Source organism: Boleophthalmus pectinirostris, unplaced genomic scaffold (assembly GCF_026225935.1).
Source record: "Boleophthalmus pectinirostris isolate CB_2022bp ecotype Guang Dong unplaced genomic scaffold, ASM2622593v1 HiC_scaffold_8, whole genome shotgun sequence".
NCBI lineage: Eukaryota > Metazoa > Chordata > Actinopteri > Gobiiformes > Gobiidae > Boleophthalmus > Boleophthalmus pectinirostris.
The window spans coordinates 18,319,341-18,335,577 of NW_026571515.1; the positions used below are offsets into that span (position 1 = coordinate 18,319,341).

General features: G+C 37.3%; 1 protein-coding gene across 5 annotated transcripts in view; it reads left to right on the top strand.

Annotated features, from left to right (window-relative positions):
- The window catches only part of LOC110157986 (solute carrier family 41 member 3), a 30,444-nt gene extending 15,681 nt beyond the window's left edge, over nt 1–14,763 (top strand). For all 5 annotated transcript variants that reach the window (XM_020922401.2, XM_055166496.1, XM_055166494.1 and 2 more), the window contains 4 exons: nt 48–127; nt 6,605–6,739; nt 8,669–8,817; nt 11,562–14,763. In XM_020922401.2, the coding sequence (XP_020778060.2) occupies nt 48–127; nt 6,605–6,739; nt 8,669–8,817; nt 11,562–11,735 (538 nt within the window). In that variant the 3' untranslated portion in view covers nt 11,736–14,763. The remainder of the gene's footprint in view (nt 1–47; nt 128–6,604; nt 6,740–8,668; nt 8,818–11,561) is intronic.
- The last annotated feature ends 1,474 nt before the right edge of the window (nt 14,764–16,237 follow it).

Here is a 16,237-nt window from a genome sequence, read left to right on the forward strand (position 1 = left end):
TGTCTTGCAGTGTCATCAAAAAGTGTACAATATGCGTCTCTACACAGTTTTGGAGGCCTTATACTTGACAAGACTGTCAGCGATCCAAACTTTGAGGGAATGGCTGTCTTCACACCGGTTATAAACGGTAAGAAAAATATTAAGCTCAAAGTGAGACTGACATTTTGGCTGATGAAATGGTTCAGCTATTATCGAACCGTCCATCTTTGTACAAATCTGAAATGGAGTGTTGGAAGTGGATGGAGTTATAGGCCAGTCAATATTGCCCCCAAGTGGACATAGTGTGTTACTGTCATTTTATTAGGGAATTTTCTTGGAAATTGAATTAAAGTTTTTTGTGCATGTCCTTTGCAAAACATGATTCTTAAAGCAAATTTTAATTTAGTTAATACACTTTTTGTCTCAAACTTTAAAGGTGCATTGTGTAACTTTTCTTGTGCAGGAGCCGTCAAATGCTTTTCTTCATGGAGATGTTATTGCTTTGTCTGGAATCTTTATAGTATAGTATAAAACATTTCTATATTTATGGAGACCAAACCAGATTAAGTTACAAGTCAGATCTGTGGAGAGGCGACCCCGCTCACAGTCAGAATCCCTGTTTTTCTGTGTATTTTTGAGCAGTAAAATCACCTATAATTGAATATATGTAAGGTAGAGCTTTTAATGTGTTACTGTGGAACATTCCAGGCAAAGCAATGACACAATGTGTATACTGTGTATACTAATGTATACTCTGCAGTCAAGGCTAAGGAGGAGAGAGTATGGAGGAAACATACTGTATCTGTTACACTCTTTCATTTTTGGTAGATGACTCTGCACTATCTGTTTATCATGGCTCTGATCTGGTCCAATAGGGAACCAGAAAACTAATTACAGAATACCACAGCATTACAGAATCATGGACATTTCAGAATTAATTAGTTGTTCCAAACCAAAAAGCAAGTTGTCCATTCTACTTAAGTTTCTTTTATATTCTTAACCAGCATAAGATATATTAGATGATTGTTATGCAGTAGAAGTTTAAGAGCAATGATTAAGACTTAGTGTGGATTTTCTGAGTTTATTTGTCAAATGTAACACAAGATGGAACATCTGCTACAACGTTAAAACCTTGAACCGAAATATGCTATTTGAAGCAAATGGACTAAAAACTGTCTCGGCTAGGTTAGTAAATGAACCTTGAAACGTAGCATTTTCAGAAGCAGTTGGAGCTATTTCAGACTGCACTCCTGTGGGTAAAACTCCCATTAAATCCCTGTGTGGAAAAAAACTGTACAGCTAACTTTTTAATTTCACTGTGCCAGCTGAGTCTTAAAGTTGAGACACCATCTTGAAATTGAATAAACCACCAGATTTAATGTTCATAAAGAACTCATTTCTGTTAAATAATCCTGGATTACTCAAAATCACAAATACAGTATTGACAAAATCCATTGAGACATGTTAAGAAAAGTTGTGTGGCTGTGAGATGGTGCGTGCAGGCCTAGGAGCGCTGGAAAACTGGAGATAAACCACTAATGGTGCTGCCCAGAGCCTTGGCGTCTGACGTGCCCGTAATAGGCAGACTCTCACCGTCACCACTGTGCGTTTAGTCTGTGCCCATCTGGACCTGTCCTGCAGCAATGCCCAAATCTCCCATGCTCTCCTCTCCATTCACCAATCTGCTTTAAATTTCCCCCTTCTCCTCCAAGTGTTTTTCAGCTCACAAAAGAACCGTGTGTGCTGTTTTGGCACAAATAAAGGGATATGTGTTTGTATTTAAATGAAGCACAGATATTTCTTTCAACAGTGCAGTAAGTTTGGTCTGTAGTGACTGTGGTTCTGTATGCACTGGTTGTGTTTTATAAGGAATTAGGAAAGTTGTGGCTGGAGCATTAGGCGTCATTATGATATGTTCCAAGTTGTTCTTTGGACACTGGATGTTCGGCACAATCTGGAAATTCAAATAAATATCACCAATTTAGGTACTTTTATACTGTCCATGTACCGAGGAGGCAGATACGTAGCCTGATTCATCAGCCGGTTTCACTTCATTTCACTTAGTTCAAACCACCTGACCTCACACTGTTAGAATTTGTTCTCTTGACAGTAGGTGGGTACTTTTTATCATTTAACCAGTCGCTGCTATTTGGTAGTCATGTATGTAATGCGCCGCTAACAGGGCTAACAGGTATATTAAGCTTTTCCCAAATCCCATAAGAAGAAGGGCAATAATGTCTTTTCCCTTTGATGAAATTCACCATATATTCTCTTTATTCTATCTTTAAGTCCTCGATCTCAGGAATCATTGACAACACTGAATATATGGCTCTTTGCTGACTGGCTGGTGCCCGAACTTGCACTTCCAGGGTTTTTGTATTTTGAATCCTGACCTAGTCGCTGCAGAAAAATTAAATTAAGTGGAGGCACTAGGTGGCACCAGTCTGACTAGCTGATACGGGCACTTGTCCTTGTTCTTAATTCATTTCTGTTTGTCCAGCTTCTCATAAAAGGGAACTCTCAATCTCATGGACATGTAAAACGTTAATGGATATTTGTAACCCACTTATTTGCAGTCAAATCAACCATTCTGTGAAGTATCTGGTTTGTACTCCAAACCCACAAATTAAAATAAATAAATAAATAATTAATAGGAATTTTATATGAATTCCGCCTTGCCTTTTTGCTTAATCTCAAGTTTAGTAAGATCTGCTTCAGCTTTGACGTGGCCATTGTCAAGACCTATCAAAAGCAATCAATACCTATTCTTATATTTACCCCATAAAATGTGGGCGGAATTTGAAATCTGACTTTCCTCTGTGTAGAGCTTGTTCCCATTTCAAATCAGAGTACAGAGAACTATTAAAGTACAGCAGAGGCCAAAACTCCAGAGCCTCAGCTTCACAAAGAGTCCAGTCATTTGTTTGTGCTACAAAGGGCTCAGAAACAGAGTCTGAATTGAGAGTCGTTTTGGTCAGGCATTTTAAGAAAACTAGGCCAAAACAATAATGGACAATATAGTAGGAGATGAACTGACCTTGTTGATATGTTCCGGCTGCTAGCTGCAAGCCATCTTCAGAAATCACCGGTCTTTGTGGTGACCATAGACTGTACATGCATTGTAATACCATTTTAAAAGATTTATAAGGGTTGGGCTACATACATACAGTTCCTTTCACCGCATTATTTATTCGTAGAGGTGGGTAAGCAAGTACATAATTTATTTAGTAAAATCCTTTGTCCTTTGTATCACTTAAGTATCATTCATTTCACTTCATTGTGACCATGCCAACCTCCTGGATAAACTTTTCAAATGACTGTACAACCATTGCCATAGCGATTAACAATCTAAATCAAATATTTATATAGTTTGTATGGAAAAAGTCCTCAAATGTTGCGTATACGAGAACGCTGACGCCCATGAATACCCTGTCCAAAGTGCTAGAGGGTTTGTGGAAATTAGTCTTAATCATTCCACTTTTTGTGTGTGTGTGTGTGTGTGTGAATGCAAACCACCAGACCATGCTGTGTTAGAACCATTAAACCAATTCACCAGTCCATTTCAATTCAGCAACTGTTTAACTGTCTACATCTACAATAGTTTGATGTGACAGCAAATTTTAGATATATTCCTTATTCCAATGAGTGCTAACAGTTCAAATCTGTCCCTGCACTTAATGGGTTTAGCACAACTTAAATCATCATTCACAATAAGAACCATATGGCAGAGTCGGATAATGGTCTTTCCTATTGTGGGCTTCACCATTATCTGTGAACTGTCTCCACCAGCCGTTTTTATCTACTGTTCAGCCTCTCCTGCCTTTCAGATGCTCTTCTCTAAATCCTGAACGGAGCCAGGCCTGCGTCAGTGCTTAGTTAGACTTACTCGTGAAGCCAAAAAAGAAAAAAAAAAAAAGAGGGAGCATTACTGATTTGAAGCAGTGTTCATTGCTTTTGGTCTGGTGTAAAAATGCACACGCTTCCTGTTTATGATCTGCTCTGTGATGTTTTGAAAAATAGAATGTGTGTCTTTGGATATTGCAAAAGAAATTGAATTCTGTCAGCTTTTGGAGTGAATATGTCTTATTCTGCCAAGTAGCTTCTATAGTTCTGACAGTGTTCTGGTCACTGGAGTAAACATCTCCCTGAAGGGAGGAGCCGACTACACTAACACTAACACTGTTATTGGTTAAAGATGCACTGCTCATCTTTTCTGGTGGAGGATTTGCTACCTACTTGTCTCCATGGAGATGTTATTGCTTTGCCTGGAATGTTACATGGCATGACTTTAAACATATCCATCTCACAGTTATTAATTACTGGGGTTTTTGTTGCTTAAAAATACAAATAATTCCTTCTGTGAATAAGGGCGGCTCTCCCCAGATCTGAATTGTAATCTAGTAGTAGTATGTTGTCTCCCTTGTGATATAGGTTTAATCTGTACTGTGGAACATTCTAGAAACAGCAATAATATTTCCATGGAGACAAACAGGTGGCGGACCCTATAAGTCTATAAAAATATGAAATATGAAATACCCTAGGACAGATATTTTAGGTGGTGACTTAATACAATCCTGGCAGTTTTGGATAAAGGGTGAAACTATTTTAATTTTCTTGTACAATAGGACCTTCCTGAGAATTTCAGCTTCTGTGGAAATATTGGAATTTTGATTTGGTGAGATATTTCTCTAAAAGTTCTCACAAATTTTGGAGCCCCAAAAGTTTGATAAGGATTTGGACGACACACTCTGACTCCGATAATATAGCGGGGGAGACCACAGGAATCATAAATCATTTCTGCTTTTGTTTGTTGCTTATGTTTGGCTCAGAACTCGGTACATTTGTGGGTCATTGTGATGAAGGGGTGCTTTAGAGCCTCATCTGGACTAATCTTTTTGTTTGGGTTCTAATCCAGCACTATCTGGACCAAATCTAGAAAAGCCGTCCTGTTTTATACCCAAGTCCTGATCTAAATTCACAATAATTACAACAGCAGCTTTGAGGTCAGATGCAGCTTGTACAATGCTCTTTCCCACTGGAGTAGTCTCTTTGTTGTCTCCTTGTAGTCTCGTAGTGTTTTAAAGGGCCCATATTACACTGTTTTCAGATCTATGTTATAATGTTGTTTCCTCATCAAAAACATACCTCAGATGTTTTGTATCATTCACACATGTTTAACACAGAAATCCTGCATATTTAGACTGAGTTCTACACTCAAACGGAAGACACCCTGATCCACCTTGTGATGTCATGGAGTAATACAGGAAGTGCTCCACAGTGTTTTTTGTTTTGTTTTTGCCAATCTCTACTGAACTAAAAGTAAACGGCAGCTGTTACCTTGAAAACTACCGCTTCATGACATCACAAGTTGTAACAGAGCATTTTGAGTTTTGAGATGCAGACAGACTAATAATGCAGGATTTCTCAAACATGTGAATGAAACAATGAAACTTAAAGCTCACAAGAGTCAACTTTACATTAAAACCACAATACCAACAAATCAAAACATAAATAATCATCATCAATTAACATTAAGAGAGAAAAGTGCAGAATGAAAATATCATCACAGGAGGCAAAATCCAGCTGCTTGGCCATTTAGCGAATTTCACTCAGAAAATGCCGTATTTTTATTCTTCTGCATCAAATTCCATGTACTCACCGCCAACTCCATTTTGTGGTGTCCTGCAGCAGATTTAAAATTGATTAAACTAGACGTTGTTATTTTTGTCCAGGTCCAGGCTGCTAATTACTTTGAGCATCAACAGCTCTTTATTAATCACATAATCTATGTCTCTTCTCATTTTTACCTTTTCAGAGCCACAATTTTCCCCTTTTCCTTATTATTCCTAAGTATTTTGTGATTTTACCTAAAAAGATTCTTCCATACTTTATAATTGTTCAGACATATCCATCCAGTCTGCAGTTGTATTCATGTTTAGGGTGTAGATGTTAGACACCGTGTGTGGCTATGCTTGCAGGAAATTGTTGAGAGATTGTTGCAGACAGATAAGGAAGGACAGTAAATATCGGTTTTTAATATTCACAAGTGTCTCAAGTTGAAGTTCAACTGAAGTGAACTGAAGTGAAGACTGCTGCTATACACTAAACTCAAAGGCTTTGTAAAGACTCATTTAGACATCTAGACACATACAGATATGCATAGAGGCTTGTATCCATCCTCTGCGTTGTTTTGTCCATAATCCTTAGAACATGTGGAATCTCAGCAATGGAGCTGTACATGCGCTGACCACTGGGGGCAGTAGTGAACACAGCTCAATGGTGGAAGCTAAACTTTTTTAAACATGACTAGAATCAGTTGTAAAACAAATAAACCTAATAAACTTGGCTCTTTTCCTACAGATGTGATCTAAAACTAGCCGTGGGCACCTTCATGTTTGTTTATCTGTTGCTCTATTTTGTCTATTTTGGTCATAGAAAGTCGTGATGTCGTACTCTCAGATGGGGGAAATTTTTTTTCTAATACTGTATGCTTGAACTCACTGTATTACGATAATTATCTGCATTTTAACTCTCCATCTCCATCTGTTTTGTATCATTGATCTATAAAATATTTTACATTTGGAACCCAGTAATTCTGATGTTTTGTCCATTGTCGTGTGTGCAGGGGTCGGAGGTAATCTGGTGGCGATCCAGGCCAGTAGGATATCCACGTATCTACACTTCTGGAGCATCCCTGGTGTGCTGCCATATCAGATGAGGCAACACTGGCCCAACCCTTTCATCACATTCTTTTCCTCAGGTACACGTATAGACTGTATGAACATCACTAACTCGCTAGCCGCCGCGTTCCAAGTAGGAAGGGAACATGGGTGTGCTTCTGGCTCCAGTTCATTTTCTATTGAAAAACTGTCACATCACTGTAACTGCTGCTGTGAGCCTCATCATTTTGGTCTTAAAGAGACAGTCCAGAATTTTGGACACAAGACCTCATTTCCTAGTTAACCAAAGTGTTGGAGACTTGTAAAGACACGTCACGTTTTAAATATTCCATCCAGTCCTTGTATTTGCTGAGGTCACTGGTGCTAGGCTAGCACATGTCAATGGCCATAGTTAGCCTGCCACTTAAAATAGTCTTACCCACTCCACAAAACACCCGAAGCAAATCTATTATTATGCCAGACTGTCGATGTGAATATCTGTGTTAGTTTTATTTCAAACATTATTCTACTAACCTTGCATTACCTGAATTGTTGCATGTTGAGGGACTATTTTCTCATATGCCAAGCTTTCTATCAGGAAGCACAACTCACTGCTGCTGCTCAGACATAAATCCTTCAAATGCAAGGCTGGTTTTACTTCTAAAATTATTCTATCGACACAGACATTCACATCGACAGTCTGGCGTTGTAATAGATTTGCATCGGGTGCTTTATAGAGTGGTTGAGACTGTTTTTAGTGGCAGGGTAACTATGACCATTGACATGCACTAGCCTAGCACCAGCGACCTCTGCAAATACAAGGACTGGATGGAATATATTAAAAAGTGTCTCCACACGTCTCCAACGCTCTGACTAACTAGGAAATGAAGTCCTATGTCCACAATTCCGGACTGTCCCTTTAAACCCACTCTACATGATCCTGAGGTTTTTAGTTTGCTATCTGGTCCTTAAATAAATTCCTATTCCTAATACGAAACTTGGATCCAAATTCACTCCTATAACAGAGCCTTGTGAGATTCATTTGACTGGAGTGAAACGCTATGGCTGACATCACACTCTCTTAGTCCATTTCTTTGTATAGCCTATGGGTACAAGTCAAGTTCTAAAACAGAAAAATAGGTAGGTGGTGTTACATAAAGGGGTAGGTAGAGTAAAGTTATAAAATACATTTGGGATAATACCTGGTGACATTCAACTAATCCGATTCATTGCCTTTTTCTTGATGAAGCAATCATGGGTACACTTTCCAACGCCCACACCTCTTATCCAGGGGTTCAGAATCATAAAAAATCATTTAATAAGTTAAAACGAGATATTGTATCTGTTGAATGGGAAAAAGTCTTCAATAAATAGTAGGAACTAAAACAGGAAATAAATAACAGGAACTGAAACACATTAATTTATTAGCCTTCTTAAAAGCAATACAAAGCTCTTATGTTCTTTTCATGATGTTGGGACAGTAAAAAAAAAAGCATATTAAACTGTCCCAGTCCAAATCAGGTCAATTTTTTAATGTTGTGTCCTTTTCACAAACAGACCTGGAGCTGGATTTTGTTTAATTTACACATTTAACTCACAAACCCTGGATATTTAGGCTGAGTTCTTCTGTTCAACCTTGTAATATCATGTTCAGTGTTCAATGTTTTCATACATTTTCACTAGAATCATTTGGATAATTTCAGTCTCATAATTGCTAATCTCTACTGAACTAAAGGTTAAAGGTGGCTTCTAACTTGAAAACTGTCACCACAAGACATCAGAGAGCATTTTCAGATTCAGTTTTTGAGGCGGTAACAACATTCTAACATGAATAAACGCTCTCAAGAGTCAGTTCTGTGTAATATACTGTAGGACCTTTAATTCTAGCCTAGCTGACAGTCTCCAAAACTTCTTATTAAGAAAGCCACACAGATGGATAGGATTAAAATATCTCTGCACAGCTCTGCACTTTGGCTGGTTTTCCTTTGTTATATGAATTCTTTTCTAAACACACTTTTGTTTTGTCCCAGGGTTGAACTCAAAGTCTGCGCGGGTGCTGCTGATGCTGGTGGTCCCGGGGCACCTGGTCTTTCTCTATGCCATCTCTCTGCTGCAAGGTGATGAAGCACCCATCTCTCTGGCCTTCGTCATCTGCTACCTGTGTGCTGCTCTCCTCCAGGTAACAAAATGCACATTAAGATATCAACTAGAATTTCAGAAGCAGCTACTTTTATTAAAGGTCCCTATGAATTTTAGCAAAATTTGTATTGCTCCAGTATATAAGCAGCTCTTGGGGTCAAAATATGTGTGCTGCCGTGTCAAAGTCTGATTATCAGGAAGTGCACGTTAGCATGCTGTTTGCTGATAGATTTACAGTGACCCCAGTCTTGTCTCTGAAAGCTGTGAAAAGCAGTTAGAAACTTGTTTTGTTTATAGCCAAAGAAAAATTACATTCTGTCAACTGGACAAAAGTGTTTTTGTTTTGTTTTTTTTGAGTGATGATGTTCTGCAGCTTTTCGCAGCCAAGTAGTTTCTTTATTTCAGGCCAGACATCGTTTTAGTCTAGTTTTAATTCACAAATGTCATGCTTCAGTTATATATTTTTGACTATGATGAATTGCATTGAATTGTTTCTTCAGACTTGTACAGACATGTCCCTTCGACACTGAGTTTGTTCATGGTCTGTTTGGGGCTCTGGGATTGAACAGTAGAACTTAGATCTAGTCTCTACTCGTTCTTTATATTCATTCGTTTAGTTTTTGTCATTTTAACTTTTTGTTCAGTTTTAGTTAGCAAAACTATGATATTGACAACAACTATGAGGAAAATATTTTAATCAATGAAATTACCACAGGTGTCTAGGACTGGGAATCATTAAGAAGTTGCTAATACAGTACATACCTGTGCATAGGCCACGATACAATACATATCTCGATACAGTGCACTTTCGATTTGATATGATATATTTCAAATCGATTCAATAAAAAATAACAGCTAAATCATCGTTGTCATACTTAAAGTCTTTCTTAAACCACTTCTCGTGCAAAGTTCATATAAAACACATACACTTTAATCATCAGAACAGTGAAAATGTCAAATGTGTTGCATAAATGAGTTTCCTTCCACTGAACAAACAACAAAATTGTAGCACTTTAATGAAATAATTTTGTAAAATATACCAAAAAATACTCTTGGCGATATATCGATACAGCAGTCCACGATATCGATACTGTATCATCACTTTAAACAACACGATATATTGATATTTCAGTATTTTTGCCCACCCCTACTGGTGTCACCAAAATGTACTGTTTATATAATTAAAACAATTGCTTCTTCTTACTTATAGTTACAAATTGAATGACACAATTTGCTATAATTGATTAGCATTTTAAAAAATGATTATTAATCATGTTTTTGTATTATATAAACTATATATCAATATATCTATTTCTATTTATCTATTATAGGACACTGGACATCATAAATAATTTAGGAAGTAAGAAAAATAAAACATTAACACATAAACATATTAAAAAATATATATATATATATATATATATATATATATATATATATATATATATATATATATATATATATAATATATATATATAATATATATATAAAATTAAAACAATAATAGTAGTAATTGGTTTGCATTACGAAATGTTTGAAGACTTAAAACGCTTTGAGGCTTGTCTTGATATTTTTACGACAAGTGAAGTGCACATATTTACGTAACACGTGGCCATCATAGTGTTTACTCCATAATCCCATACTTCCTTTAGCTTGTAGCTTTATTCTGACCACTTTTGCAGAAATAGTGACTGGTTGAGTTGTTTTAAATAGCAGTGGTTCTGGTCTCTCCAGTCTGGTGAGATAACGATTAGTTCTAAAAGTGTGGCATTCGCCCACTGAGTATTTAAACACGAGTCAGCTGTAGGAATATGAGAAGATCTGTGAATCATTACAAGCTGTAAACAAAAGATTCTTCAATGAATTATTGCCATTTCACAAACTGTTTATTCTTTGGAGTGAACCTGGAGATCTGGGCAGTACAATATTTAGCAACACTTTTGGCATGTTTTTGGTTTGAAATATGTTTGTGCAGACTTTGTTATACATGGCTGATAATAAGGATAAATGGAGGATCTTAAAATAGAATTTGATAATTTGTTACTGAGAGTGACCTTTAAAGCAGGCCTATTATGCAAAAATTGACTTTTCAGAGTTTTTAACCATGCTACGCTTTCCTCTTACCATTTACTCATATAAATTTGTATTTGGAGTGATTCATGCATGTTTGCGTAATTTTTAATCGCTTATATTCAAGACGCCATATTGGTGATCAACACCTGTTTTCAACTACAACTGCTTTGTACTTTCTTTGCCCAATTTTATTTTCTTAATCGGTGATGCACATAGGATTCAGCAGTGTCATGTTGTCATTTTTGTACAGACGAAAACAAAAAATCCTCTGTTCACCAGCAGGATCTGCAGCTATCCATCAGAGGTGCTGACTTTTTGTTGTGATGACGTTTATGGTGGTCAGTGCACTTGTGTCTTTTATTAAGTCCTCTTAGAGATGTGTGAAAAATCCCTCAGTCATCCAGGTAGAATCCATGACAAATTGCAATTTAAAATGTCCAAAGTACAACAGTCCACGGGTGCCATAGATTATAGCTATAATATAACAGACACAAGCACAATAGGTCCTCTTTAAAATCGGCGAAGGCTACAAAATGTATTGCAATCAAAATCACAATTTGAGTTGGCACAGTTATCAAATTGCAAAGTCTGAAACTAGTTGGACGTCTTAATGTCTTCTAATCATGTAGCTCTATTTTACAGCCTAGGTGCCACAGAGTAATTTCGGGATACCCTTTTTTTTTTAAATATCAGTCCTTTTTTTCTTTGCAGGTGAGCATCCTCCTGTACGTGGCAGACCTGATCGTGCGCATGATGTGGAGGCGCAGTCTGGACCCTGATAACTTCTCCATCCCGTACCTGACCGCTCTGGGGGACCTGCTGGGCACTGGCTTCTTGGCCCTGTGCTTCCACGGCGTGTCCCTCATGCACAGCCTCGGCCTCTGAACACAAACAACAGTATTATTCACACCGCACAGAGATGGACTGCACAATGTTCTGTTCCTATTCACTGGGCCAGTACACTCAACCGTAAAGTGTAGCGTTTTAATCTGAATTCAAGACATTGCACGTACATCAATACATCTCCAGATCTATTTGTTGAGAATGTAAGCCTGGAGTCATTCCTTGTCATCACCCATAATCCAACATCAGTTTTTAGCCAACTATAGCATTCTACCTAGCATCTGGAATCATTCTGAGGCGAGCTGTCACAATTTATGTTTTAGACTTATTTTTGTCTTTGCGGAAAAGTAGAAATGTGATGTTTTGTGAATTATGTGTTCAGGCAATAGCTAGACCATGACAAAGCTAATTATTACTTGATGACTGGAATGAATTTAACTCAGTAGCAAATATTTGAAATTTAAGATTGTCCAGAATCAAAACATCTTACTATTAGTGGGTATGGCGGTGTCTAGCTAATTCAACCTAATAATTGGTGTATGTTAACATGTGTCTTCTCCACTGGCACACACAGTGAAGTGTTTTGTCTAGCAGGTGGTAAAATTACAGCTTGTAGCTATTGAAAAAAAATAACTGAATTTGAAATTGCACTAGTGCTGTTTGTGCAATTTAGTATGTTTGTGGACTATGACTGTGATCATTTTGGTGAAGCAATAATCTGCACAGTGACGTTACCACATAAACTGTACGACATGGATCACCTCAATCCACTTCAAAGCATTTAAAGCTGCACTGCGTAGCATTTCTAGTGGAGGGTACATGACCCGCTTGTCTCCATGGAAATAACGCTTTGTCTAGAACCTGCTTGTTCAGTAGGGCTGAACAATCTTATTGTTTTGGACCGAAAATTGCGACCTCAGACAACATAATTTTGGCAGTATCGAAGCCGCATTTTTTTGCAGTGCTCCTAAAGCCCAATTTTAAGAGCGAAGTTTAGTTCTACGTCGATTCAACGCACAATGCCGCTGTCGCCTTGTCGCTGTCGTCTTTTATTTATGGATCTGCGTCGAGGTCTATGCGCCGCGAAGTAATTCACTACCACAACGCAAGGAGGCTAGGATTTAAACCTGCTGTTCATGTAAAGTTTCACATGAACTATCTCCAACGCGATAGAAGCACAGAACAGACTCACCATCAGCAGCACATCCTCTGTCACAGGAAGAACACTCATATTCCACTGAGTCATGTCCTTTAGTCTGACAGAAGCTGACGCATCAGGGCACAAGGAGCGAGCTGTTTTTTTTTTCTTCAGTGCTTATAGTTTATGCAAATGAGCCGTGTGGTTTTAAGGTTCATTTCTGTTAAACGTAAACAAATGTGCGCAAAAGGTCCAACATCAAATCATCGGACTCTGGTATGATGTAAGTTTCTGTGATTTTTGCAAATGTTCATGTGCATTAAAACTTAATGGATGAAATCGAAATCGCAATATCTGTGAGAAAAATCTTTTTTTTTTAAAATTTTTTTTTATTAAAATCGTTCAGCCCTATTCCACAGTATAGATTACACCTATCTATCACTAGGGAGACAAACAGGTTACAGCACTACGCTACATTACAATTCAGATCTGTGGAGAGGCGCCCCCTATTCACAGAAGGAACTATTGTATTTTTGAGCAATAGAAACACCCGTGATAATAAATTTTAGATGGATATGTTGAGTGTTTTACCACGAAACATTCCAGGCAAAGCACTAACATCCTCATGGAGACAAGTAGGTAGCGGATTCTCCACCAGAAAAGTTGCACTGTGCTGTTTAAAATTTGAAATACATCTTTGTTTCTCAGGCATTGACAATACTGTGATCTGTTTTTTTTTGTTATTGAGTTGCATTACTTGACTAAACAGGACCCAGCCTTACTGTTCATTCAGCTACAATATCTGCACCATAAAGCCTCATCTACTCATTCGAGATTGTTACATATTTGACTGTATCATTAACAGTTGCTGGAGCTTTTGTTTTTGCACTTTGGTTTGAATGGTCATTTTTCATATTTCCTTTCAGTTAATGCTTTTGACACTCTGCTTCTTACAAATTTTCTTACAATCAGGCCTGTCACGATAACAAATTATGAAGTGGGATATATTTCTGAGGTAAATATAGACGATAAACGATAATACTGAAACGAATCTATGCCACTGACACGAAAATCCAAGACCAGATTTAAACCACAAATATTCAAAATCTACAATATTGTTCAAACATATCACAAACTGCAACAAATAAACAGCAGAATGAGACACTTTTAGTACTTAGTTTGCATGAGTAACCTGCTTGTTTCTATGGATATGTCATGTTTCTGCTTAGAATGTTCCACACTATGACATTAAACATTTCTACTTTACATTTATTCAATTACAGGGGGTTTTATAGCTCAAAAATACCTACAAAAACAGGCATTGTGACTGTGAGCGGGGTTGCCTCTCCACAGATCTGACCTGTAACTTGGTCTGACTTGGTCTACATGAAAGTAGAAAGGTTTAATGCCATACTGTGAAACATTCCAGACACAGCAATAACATTTCAATGAAGAAAAAACATTTGCTGGACCCTCCACCAGAAAAGTTACACAATGCACCTTTAAATCTTATAGTACAGCCAGAAAATAGCTCAAAATTTCCCAGTGGTGCAAAGAAAATGAACACACGATAAATTCTGACCCCAAAAATATTGTTCCAGCTTTCATATACTGAATGATAAGTTGATATAGTATTTATCGTGACAGGCCTAGGTACAACCCTAAGACTAAATGTCATGTATGTGATTCTGTGTTTATGTCCTTACAGACTCATCTCACTTCAAGCTTTGTTTTAAAATATGAAGTTTAGGCATTTCTATTGTCCTTCACTGCCATTTGAGTCTGCCATACAGTGTCCTGCTCTTGTTGCAGGTTAAGAGAGCTTCCACAATGATGTAAAAACTAATGTAAGTGCTAATTATGTGTGGTCTCTCAATGTTTGGTATACTGTCATTCTGTGTTTGTGGCATCAAATAATATTTTATTAAAAACCAACCTATTTAAAAGCAGTATTTGTGTGCGGATCCCTGGACTTGATGCTTAACCACTATCTCTAAGTTTTCTGTTCTTATTTAGGATTATTAGTAGATAGATAGATGTTGTCAAGATACTCAAATTATTTTAAACTCAATGTCAATACTAAGGAATAGACTCAATACTCAATACCGATTCCAATACCACTGTTATAACAAAAAAAAAAAACAAGAACAACACTATATTTAGTGACAGTAATTGACTATAATTGTCAACATTAAATTAAACTACTTTCTTTTGTATAACCATGTGGCCTTTTATCTGTGTTCTCCCTCAGTGGTCCAGGTTGGTTCCACAGTGGTCCATGGGTGCATACTAGTCTATTTGCTCTTATACTTTTTGATTCAGCTCAAGATCTTTCTAAAGCTGTTCAGGAAAGGTTGATTTCTGTCCTGTGAATGCAATTTTTTAGTATCAATACCTGCTCAAATTAGTATCTAGTTAAGATACTAGTTTTAGTGTCGATTAATATCAAATGTTTCGATAATTTTGACAATCCTATTAGTAGAGAAAGATCCTGTTCATCCTTTCAATACTTTACATATTCATATGCCATCACCACAAGAGGCCACTAAAGCCCTAAACTGCCTCTTTAAGAACTCATCAGCATTTGTGAATAAAGTATGTTCACAGTACTTTTTAATGATAACTGTGAATACTTTTGTTAACAATTTATTTGTATTTTGGCAGTGACACAACAATTCAGTCATTTTCAACCTCATACAAGTGCATAAAAAATAGCTAAAACTAATGTGGGTATTTTTAAAGGAGCTGTACTTGATTTTTATGGTCTTAAAACATGAAAAACCAAACTAGTTTAATTCTAAGTTGTTTGCAGTTTGTGAGAGCTTTTCAGAACTTTCAGAAACCGGAGCAGAGTTTGTCATCCCAGTGATACTAACAGCAACTAGCATGCTAAGTGTGCACTTCCTGATTATCGGAGAATAAAATGCTTTCTAATTGGATGCAGACAAAACACATCAGACTTATTTTAGCTGCTTACAATATGTATCTGTACAGTACTGGGGCGAGACACATTTTGCCCAAATACACGGACTAAAAAAATCGGGTACACGTCCTTAAAGTTTACAACCGAACTTTGATAGACAAACTATGTAGGTCTGCATGGTTAACCCTTGGATAGCCAGTGTCCGTCCCAACAACGGAGCCTCTGACCCGGGTTAGTGCAGCTCTGAACCGGCCTGACCACAGATATGCCTCTGTTTGTTCAGTGTACAGCCAACTGACCACAGCTAAAATGGGATTACATGGAACGCTTTCATTAGGATCTAACATAGTGTGGCTGCTTATGAGAAATTAAAGACAGAACTAAATGTAATGTTTAAAATATTCTATTGAAAACCACATTCAGAAACAGCGGACTAGTTACCTGCACTGCAAATTTCTCTGATCTGGCCAAAACTTAAATCAG